This window comes from Nicotiana tomentosiformis, chromosome 10 (assembly GCF_000390325.3).
Source record: "Nicotiana tomentosiformis chromosome 10, ASM39032v3, whole genome shotgun sequence".
In the NCBI taxonomy this organism is placed as follows: domain Eukaryota; kingdom Viridiplantae; phylum Streptophyta; class Magnoliopsida; order Solanales; family Solanaceae; genus Nicotiana; species Nicotiana tomentosiformis.
The window spans coordinates 53050314-53061370 of NC_090821.1; the positions used below are offsets into that span (position 1 = coordinate 53050314).

The following is an 11057-nucleotide window of genomic DNA, read 5'->3' on the forward strand; positions in this document are numbered from 1 at the left end:
TTTCGATCAACTGTTTCTAATCGGACGATAGCGGCTTCTCCTCTTTCATCCAATAATTCTATGCTTGTATTCATGGTCTCGTTATTCGACTCCTCTGTCGCATATCAAAATCTGATGCTAGGTTCTCCGACCTCGACCGGGATCAGAGCTTCGGTGCCATAAACTAACGAGAATGGTGTTGCTCTGGTACTGGATTTCGATGTTGTGCGGTATGCCCATAGAACCTCAGGTAGTATTTATCTCCATTTTCCTTTGGCGTCGGTTAGTCTCTTCTTAAGATTTTGGACGATGGTTTTGTTGGCCGATTCGGCTTGTCCGTTCCCGCTGGGATAATAAGGAGTCGATAGGATCCTTTTGATCTTATGATCTTCGAGAAATTTAGTTACTTTGTTGCCGATGAATTATTTCCCATTATCAAATACAATCTAGGATGGCATCCCGAATCGACATATAAAGTGGTCCCAAACAAAGTCTATCACTTGCTTTTCTCTGGCTTTCTTGAAATCCTGTGTTTCAGCCCATTTAGAGAAATAATCAGTCATAAACAAAATAAACTGAGCCTTACCTAGTGCCGATGGGAGGGGGACAACGATGACCATTCCCCATTTCATAAAAGGCCATGGATATAGGACCGAGTGGAGTAGTTCCCTGGGTTGATGAATCATGGGCACATGCCTTTGGTATTTGTCGTATTTTCTAACGAATTCCCTTGCATCCTTCTCCATATCGGTCCAATAATATCCTGCTCGGATTAATTTATGGACTAACGAATTGGCACCTGAATGATTTCCACAAGTGCCCTCGTGAATTTCACGTAGGATGTAATCGGTATCTCTCAGTCCCAAACATATTGCCAAAGGTCCCTCGAACATCCTCCTAAATAGCGTTCCATCTTCGGACAAGGTGAATCGTGCTGCCTTTGCACGGAGAGCCCTCGATTCCTTTGGATTTGATGGAAGCTTCTCGTTCTCAAAGTACTCTATCTATTTGTTTCTCCAATACCAGGTTAAACTTGTGGAGTTTATCTCGGTGTGACCTTCTTCGATTACCGATCTCATGAGTTGTACGACAGTCCCCGGGTTGAGTTCGTCATCTTCGACCGTTGATTTGGTAGCGTCAGAATCATCGGGGACCATGAAGGATCGAGGGATCCCGTAATCATCAACTTCGTAAGTCTCCTACTTTTCTAGTTGGGTCGAGGCTGGCATTTGTGATTGCTATTTGGTATCCCATTTTTCCTTCGAGTTAGATCCCATTGTCAATAAGAGTGATGATATCAGAACCACTTTATCGACGACAAACATTTCCTTTGCGGCTGGTTGCTCTCCATAGATTGTTTTGATTCCCTCCGATGTCGAGAATTGTAGAACCTGGTGAAGGGTCGAGGGTACTGATTTCATGTTGTGCATCCATGGCCTCCCGAACAGGGCATTGTATCTCATGTCGCCTTCGATCACGTGGAACTTCGTTTCTTGGATGGTCCCGACCACGTTAACTGGTAGAATTATCTTGCCCTTAGTAGTTTCACATGCCATATTTAATCCGTTTAGTACCAGGGTTGCGGGTACGACCTGGTCCTGCAAACTGAGTTGCTCTACGACCCTCGATCGAATGATGTTGACCGAGCTACCTAGATCAATTAAAACATGCTTAACTTGAGTTTTATTCATAAGTACAGATATTACCAGTGCATCGTTATTGGGCTGCATGATTCCTTCCACGTCTTCAACACTAAAGGATAAGGTTTATTTAGTTATGTAGTCCTGAGTTCGAGATCGCTTCTCTCTTATGATCGACATCTTAGTGCGTTTAAGCACCGGCCCCTGTGGGGCATTGATTCCTCCGATGATCATGTGGATGATGTGTTGTGGCTCTTCTTGTTCGTTTTGTCTACTGATTTCTTTGTTTTTGAAATGGTTCTTGGCTCGGTCACTTAAAAACTCTCAAAGGTGCCCTTTATTGAATAACCGAGCTATCTCATCTCTCAACTGCCTGCAATCTTCCGTTCTGTGGCCATGAGTGCCATGATACTTGCACGTTTGATTGGGGTTTCTCTCGGCTGGATCGGACTGCAGAGGTCGAGGCCATTTAGTATCTTTGATGTATCCCATAGCCGATACGATGGCGTATGCGTCAATACTGAAGTTATATTCGGATAACTGTGGTGCTTCCTTAGGTCCGGTGTGCCTATTGAACCTACTCTTGTTCATCAGCCCTCGAGACCCTTGGCCTCTATCACTTTTTCTTTTGCCTTGTACGGGGTTGCGTCCCTGCTTGCCACCCCTACGGTCTTCGTTATACGACCGGTATCAGTCCCTGTTTGACCTTGGTTCTCAGTCGGTGTCCCTTTTAATAACGAACCCAGAACCCAACTGGTCATCTTCGATTCTAATCTTTGATTGATATCGATTGCGTATATCAGCCCAGGTAACAGCCAGGTACTCGATCAAGTTTTGCTTCAGTCATTGCGAAGCCATCGAGCTTCATTCGTTTAGTCCTTGGGTGAAAGCTTGAATGGCCCAATCGTCTGTGACTGGTGGTAGATCCATTCGTTCCATTTGGAAACGAGATACAAACTCTCTTAGCATTTCATTATCTTTTTACCTTACCTTAAAAAGATCCGAATTTCTGGTTTCGACCTTTATGGCTCTAACATGTGCTTTTACGAAAGAATCTGCAAGGATAGCAAAAGAATCGATAGAGTTAGGCGGTAAATTATGATATCATATCATTGCTCCTTTTGGCAGGGTTTCACCGAACATTTTTAATAATGCAGATTCGATCTCGTCATCTTCTAGATCGTTCCCTTTGATGGCACATATGTAAGAGGTGACATGTTCATTGGGGTTGGTCGTTCCATTGTATTTAGGAATTTTGTGCTGCGGAACTTCTTGGGGATCGGTTTTGGATTTGCGCTCGGGGGGAAATGCTTTTGTACTAATTTTTTGGAATCCAAGCCCTTCAATATTGGTGGTGCCCCCGGGATCTGATCAACCCTGGAGTTATAAGTTTTCACCTTTTGGTCATTTTCTTTAATCCTCCTTTCTCCTGACTCTATTCGTTTTGTCAGTTCCTCGAGCATCTTAATAATTTCGGGATTAGTCCCCGATTCTTGTTCATTCGACCTTACTACAGCTGGCCCCATTTTTTGGGTGACTTCTTGGGGTGGACCGGGCACGAGCTTGTTCGGTGCCTGGGTTTGGCTCTGAAACTGAGGTATGGCTACTTGTTGAGCTTGCAATATTTCGAAAATCATACGCAGGTTGATCCCGTCTTCTCCAGCATTTTGTGTATTTCTAGTTGCAGATCGAGTTCCACCATGAATGCTATTTTCTGAGTCGGAACATTGGTTCGCCTCAATGGCCAGTTGTGAATTAACGTCAATTGGATCTACGGCTCGAGTTCCAACGGGGTCGACGAGTGGCCTTTTATCCCCCGACGTCAGGTTGTTATTCTCATCTTGAAGGCCAGCTTCGTTATCGATAGGTAGGACCATTAATTGAGAGTTCGTCGTTTTTAACCTGAAATCAAAGGCACTTCCAAGAGCAAGTGTAAAGTAGTGTATTTCACATAGATTCCTACCAAATAACCACTATTATCCTTAGCCCCACGGCGGGCGCCAAACTGTTTACCCGAAAAATGGATAGAGTTGAATTTATACGCAGTTCTAAGGATACGCGGTATAAATTGGTACGAATTGGGAAAGATACATGAATGTGTACTGAAATTAGTTATAAAAGAGATGAATGCAAATCAGATGAACCAGTTAGCCTAAGTCTTCAAATTTAATCACCTCCAAATTGGGTGAAGAACGATTGATAGAAGAAACAATATGACCAAAAATACCAAAACCAAAGAGAAATAGTATTAGCATTGTTCTCTGTATATATTAGGATGAATGTGTGTATGAATCAATGTCCTATTACAAATGATAACCACTCTTCATATAGGGAGGGAATCCCATTTTAGGTATAATTAAATACATAGTGAGAATCCCATGATAGATTAATTAATCAGTTTTTCCTTGATTTACGCCGAGATTCTCTCCTCATATGCGGCTATAACGACTCTTTTGTCCCTTGGCTCGATCTCAATCTTGGCCGGTCTCGGTATTGGTCGGTCTCTGAATCTCGAGCTCGACATTGATCGGTCTCTGGATCTCGAGCTCGATAATGACTCGAGCTCGACATTGATCGTTCTCTGGATCTCAAGCCCAATATTGACTCGAGCTCGACATTGATCGGTCTCTGGATCTCGAGCCCGATATTGACTCGAGTTCGGTATTGATCGGTCTCTGGGTCTCGAACTCGATAACCCAACTTCACATCACAGCTTGATATTATAATGACGAACCTAAGTCCATCATGCTCCAATCTTGATTAATCATAAGAAGGGCAAACTCGATTTTGACCCCATATATATATATATATATATATATTGTGTCTAGAATAAATTTCGAGGCAGGCAATCCAAGTGAATAAAGTAGAACTCCAATTTCTTAACATCTGTTTCATTGTGTTGTCCTTTAGGTATAACTAAAATCATGTTTGTCGAGAAAAAGGTTATCTAAATCATTTCTTTAGTATCTGATTGAACTGAAAAATCGATGAAATGCGGTTCCTCTTTTGACTTGTGGGTGCCTAAGGAATAAGTTATTTCATCTCTGTGTTTCAAGTTCATCCAAATAACGATTTCATTCAACCAATTATCCACATGTAAAAGATAAAAATAAAACTGGAGGATCAAGTTAGTATGGAGATATCATATTATAATGCTGACATTACTATAAGTAAACAAAAGTACACATTATGAACAGAAGAAGTTGGAAAATACGTGAATTTATGACCAGTTAAGATAAAATTACGATTCTCTTGATCAGGCCCAACTATGCATTCTAAGAGGTTTAGCGGTCATTGCAAATATAATCTGGTTTACAAGTTTGGAGTCGAATCCCATAGGAAATTAACCTATTAATCACAACTATTAGTTTTGCAAGAATTCAAGTAATTAACCTTCAGAAATATTAAATATCGATTTGAGTGTTTACTAACTAAGAGAAGAATAATTAAAATGCAGTAATTTATATCTAACAGTGCAAATGCTGTAGATAAGATTGGAAGAGTCTAGGGTTATGATTTCCCCTATTGTCGGAATCCTCCCCGCTACGTTTCCTATAAATTCGCCTAAGTATTCTCTACCGATCGTGAGTACTTTAGATGTCGTAATTCTCTTTCGAACAACTACCACAATTTACTAGACGTATGTTACGATCCAAAATCCCTACTTGTCATGATTGCGCCTAACACCCCGGCTAGACAAGCCGAAACATGATAACGAAGGCAAACAGAATGATGAAATTTATAGAAATACCATAAAGTCTGAAGTCTCAATACAATATAACTGCTAATACTAAGTAAATCCCTAAAAGCTGGCAAAATACAGAGTCATGAGCTTCTACAGCAGAATACAAGTCTAAAACCGAACAATTAATAAATACACTTTCTCAACTGTAACAACAGTATAAAAGGAAAAAGACAAGTCAAACTACGATCAAAGATGCAGCTCTATCTCGCCTCTAGCAGATAGTCTAACACGCAAGCCTATTGCTGATAACTGGTCCCCACATCTGGATCTGCACAATTAAGTGCAGAGTGTAATATGAGTACAACCAATCCAATGTATTCAATAAGTATCGTAAATAAACACGGCTAGGTAGGAGAAACACGAATTATCAAATGATGCTAGCTATCACCTGTGTTGTTTCATCTTTTAAACCAATACAGAACAATATTTGAGTCAATCATAAGGTTCAGTAAGAAAACATATATGTGTGTATGTGTACAGTTTTTCAAATACCCTGCTCAGTCAACATCTTGCCATATAGAGATGATGTGCAGATAAATTAGATAAATCATCAAGGAAATTGTAAGTAAAGATGAAATGCAAAATCCAAACAAAACACTGGCCAGATTTACTCAACTTTTTCATATCCGTACCAAACCACTGATCAGTTCCTCAATAACCGCGTATACACCATCAAGAGAGAAATATGAGAGGATGACCTAGGGGATGAATCCGTATCCACGCGTTGCACGGACAACTCACGTGATGCATGGACAACTCATGTGATAATAACATCAATATCTGAATCTGCACGGACAACGCACGTGCTAACAAATACGATTCGCCCAGCATGGTCACAGGCACAAAATACAATCCGCCCGGCGTGATCACAAACACCTAGTCTAATCATATCATACAGGAGAAAATAAATAAGTATACATGTATAAAGTGAGTGAATAACAAATCTCATGATCATGTGCCGGTATAAACGACATGATAAAGTGTAGACATGTACAAGTATACTATCATATCTTAAACTGGTAATTTCATCAAAGATAACATTTATCAGGTCATTCAGGGATTAAGCTCATATGTAGCATCAAACATGATTCAAATAGTTCACAACAATATCACAAATGTGTGAAGCATCATATTTTAAGGTTTAACATTCAAATTCTAGGCTTATAAGAGCTTGAGCACAACCTGAACATGAATAAATAATCCTGGTGTCCGCACATGGGTTCAACCTCACGCATGTGCGCACCCAATAGAATGTAGCTATCACAATAATTCAGGCAACTAGTGCCTTAAAAAAGTTTAGATAAGATACTTACCTTAAGCAAATCAAATCACTCCGCTAGCAAGCCCTTCCCATACGTATCAATCTCCGGAAGGCTCGAATCTAGCCAAAAACTGAGTTTAGATAAAATACTTACCCTAATGGGTCCAAACCCTCGATTTTGAAATTAAATATCTGCTGCCCAAAGGTTCCTCTTCGCGATAGCAGAAAGTCACTCGCGATCGCGAAGAACAAAAGAATGTTGCACTAAAATGACCTTCGCGAATGCGGAACTCCAGCCGCAAACACGATGCACTGAAACTCGAAGTTGCGCGATCGCATACTCCCTCTCGCAATCGTGAAGAACAAACGTGTGGGCTTCCAGGCCTCCCCCTTCCTTCTTCGCGAACGTGGTACCACTCATGCATTCGCATAGTGCTACTAACCAAAGCTCCGCGATCGCGGACATCTCTCGCGAATGCATATAACATTTTCACCCGTCACGTGGTCAATATCCGGTCAACTTTAGAACCATCAAAACACCATTTCGAAGTCATTTACACATAAGTCAATATCCGGTCAACTCTTTCAACTTAGGCTTCCAACCTTGGGACTAAGTGTGGCAATTCGTTCCGAAATATTCCAGAACCAAACCAACCATCCTAGAAAGTCATATAACACAAACGAACATAGAATAAGCAATAAATGGGGGAACAGAGCTACAATACTCAAAACGATCGGCCGAGTCGTTACAACGTAATCCTCCGAACTACGCTAGCTGATACTAGTTTACCGCTCACTATGATCGCACTAAGGTTTCATTACTCCTAATTCTACCATTAAACCTTTCGTATTGATGTCTCATTTATGTTAGGAGTGATGTTGTTCAACAACTACCTAAATGTATATCCTTTTCCAAGAAATACACACTAAATATGCATAGTCAATTGAGAGTTATTCAATCAACCATAATGAAGACGTAGTTGAACAAGTAGAGAAAAATCAAAGGCAAAATTATATTAAACGCAGTAGAAGATCATCCTTCAATAGTTTCCCTCAAACCCTAGATGGGAGAGTTTAGGTATTCATAATTATATAAACAATAATCATAATATTCAAAAGCATTAAACTACATATTAAGGAAGAACGGAGAGAAAAAACTCTTGTGATTCGTTGCTTCCAAGTGTTCCCGTAGCCTTTTTGCTTCTCCAATATTGTCTAACCCCTAAAAAATAGGTTTAGAACCCCTTTTATGCATGTTGGGGGCGTGTAGAGTCGAAACTATCAAGTCCTAGCCGAATTAGGACGAAATCCGCCCTTGGACGTCCTGCTTTGGGCCTGGCGCGAACCTAGCCACCAAATTTTTTTCACTTTTGTGCTCTCCTGCCCTTGGCGTTTTGGTTGGTGTCATGCGTGAACCTGGGCACCGAAGTTATACTTCCTCCAAATTCTTCCATTTTTTCTTCAATTTGCATGCAAGCTTTCCAAATCACTTCCAATTGACTCCTACACATATAAATGTCATTATTAAACTCGAGTCACAAATATTCACACCAATGTTAACAAGATCGAGGCATAATGCACTGAAAATTACATAAAAAAATAAAGATTTTTAGCCAAACATATCCCTCAATACAACTTAACTCCGATCAAACGTGTACTGGCTCCAGCATGAAAGTTCCATCTATGGGAATCAGAACCCCTTCATCTCTCGTGTTCTTGTTAATTTACTAAATGATGCTAAAATATAAACGTTTTTAGGAGTTTACAGTTTTGGGTGATACATTGTGAGAGATAGATGACAATTGTTCTTTTAACATGCACTGCAGGCATATATTATGTAGTTTTCGCAGTCTTTATAGAAAAGGAAATTCTTTAAGCTTCTGTCCTCAAGTAAAGTACGTAACATATATATATTCTCACTTTAATTCCTTTTTGAACTTTATGAATAAGTCAAATTGCAAAGGTGCACTGACTAAATGTATTTCAGTTGCAGTTATTAATCATATCATAAATACTTTTTTCATATAGATTCGCCATGATAAAGACATTTCGTTTAAATTGCAACGCTGCATTTTTCAGGTTTGTTTACCTATAGTGTTCTCAGGATATTGGACATCTTATGTGGTTTTCCAGTGAGATTTAGTTGATTTTCCGGCCATAATTATTTTCTGAAAAACCATCCATATATAAGTTGAGTCACTTTATAGCGACAAAATAATTTAGTAACATTTGTAGAAAAAATTATAAATTCAGTTATCATTTGAGAAATTAAGTCTAGGGTGCATTTTCTCTAAAATGTGCAGAAAGTAATAGCTGAATTTTAGGATTTCTATTGTTTTGTCATAGCCCGGAGTGGCTTCAAGGTAGGAGTTTTTGTAATTTATGTTAACCTGCTACAACATGTTTTCACCAGCTTTTTAAGTCTTTTACTTAGCTTTCGTTTGGACATAAAATTTGGAATCTTTTTTTTCAAACAAAATTTAAAAATATTGTTTGTTTATGGAAGTTGATTACCTTTTGAAAAAAATTCGAAGGAAAAATTTCAAAGTTCCAAAAATTGGTTTGGAGCAGTTTTTGGGTCAAAATTTTTCTTCCATACACAAAACTTTAATTTTTTTCAAGTAAAATGCATGTCCAAATACAATTTCAATTTCCAAAAATTATTTATCAAACACAACTTCAAATACTCTTTTTTTTTCAAGTTTCAAATGCCAGCATTTGTTTCTTCATGTATTTAACCGAGTTTAATCAACGAGAAAGATCATAAGCTTGCAGTCTAATTTCTTTTGCTTAGCTTCTGTTTTCCTAATTAACATCATCTGATTCTGCATTAATTTCTGTTGAAGACAAATTTGTTTTAATGACATGCAGCAATTTTTATATTTTATGTGGCTCGAGGGCAGAGGTGGAGCCAAGAATTTCTTAAGACAAATACAAAGTTACCACCGTACCCGTAATCTAAACTCTAGCTAGCTCCATCCCTGCTTGGAGAGCGCGAGGGAGGAATCATGGCTATAGGATGTTAGATTAGAAAAGGACATTATATAAATATACAAAGATTAGTGCTTTAATCAGCCTCTTTGAAGTTTACAAATCAAGAAGTGAGGAAGAATGAGTACATATATAGATATTTCTTTCAATCAAAAATTGATAAAGGTACGTATTTTATTCTATACAGAGACAATGATTCCAGTAAACTCTGCTCAAAACATATGTTTGCTTAGATAGAGATAGCTCTGTGTTTCTCAATTTTTTTCTTCAGTCCATCCTTATCTGCTCCCACTACCTTGTCAACAACTTTCCCCTTTTTAATCAGCACAAATGTTGGCATTGCTTGAACCCCATATTCCTCAGCTACTTTCTGTTTTCAATTCATCCAAGATTTTAGAAATTAATATCCATATATGTATCAAAAGAGTAGGGAAAAAAGAAAAGGATTGTAAAGGTAAGAACATAAGATCATACATCCAATTCATCAACATCAATCTTGACAAATTCAACATCTGTATATTTAGCAGCAAAGTCATTGATAACTGGTTCCATGTTTTTGCAAGGACCACACCATGTTGCTGTGAAGTCAATAACAATCTAGCAGCAATAGAGCAAAATACAAAATAAGTTAAACTTTTATACACTAGCAGTGCAAGTATAATTTTTATACTATTGAGTCATTTAAAAAAATAATTAGAGGTTAAAGTCAACAAAAAATGAGACTAGTAATCTAGTGAATAAGACAAATTACATACTACAACAGGTTAAAGTACGTAAAACTTTTACACAGTCTGTATATTTAAGTTAAATCCATCCTTATGCAATGTTTCTAAAATTGTTACCAGTTTGTTTGTATCTTTCAAAGCATCAAAATGGAGCTTCCATTTTGTTGAAGAGTGGAAAGCAATGACTTGAGATCTCTTGAGTTGTGGCATTGTTGTTGGCATATTATTAGCTTCAGGCCAAGTTGTTGGAATAGTTGTTGAGTAGTTAGCACCCATTTTGTTTCTGGATTGAAATTTTTGCTCTTGAAATTTTGGTTTCTGAAAGGTCTTCTTTGGTTTTGATGTTGGAGCTTAGAGTTTTGCAGGGATCCTTTTTATAATGGTTTCTGATTCAAACTTTTCTCTTTTCAAATGTAAAATCATCTCAAAATTAGTACAGAATATGTTCCTTCATTATGTCGACCAGTCCAATATACAAAGAAAGATTTGATGCTATATTGCTTTTGTTTTTAGTATTGGTGCTTAACTCCAATGTTTCTAATGCTGGACCAATATAATTACCGCTCTATGCTAATGAGTTTAACTTTTATACACTAACAATATAAACAAATATCTCAATTGTTACGTCACCTTAAAGATAACTATAGGATATTGTCCATTATAAGAAAAATTAGTAACATGAAAAATAAGGCAAACAATCTACTACTACAAATTAA

The 11057-nt window shown here is 38.3% G+C and overlaps 1 protein-coding gene across 1 annotated transcript; it reads right to left on the reverse strand.

Annotated features, from left to right (window-relative positions):
* Positions 1–9647: 9647 nt before the first annotated feature.
* On the reverse strand, positions 9648–10695 carry LOC104107711 (thioredoxin H2-like). Its single transcript, XM_009616587.4, has 3 exons — positions 10459–10695; positions 10091–10213; positions 9648–9986 (listed from the first exon to the last, which is right to left on the reverse strand). The coding sequence occupies exons 1-3, from the start codon at positions 10615–10617 to the stop codon at positions 9846–9848; spliced, it is 423 nt and encodes a 140-aa protein (XP_009614882.1). The 5' UTR covers positions 10618–10695; the 3' UTR covers positions 9648–9845.
* Between the last annotated feature and the right edge of the window lie 362 nt (positions 10696–11057).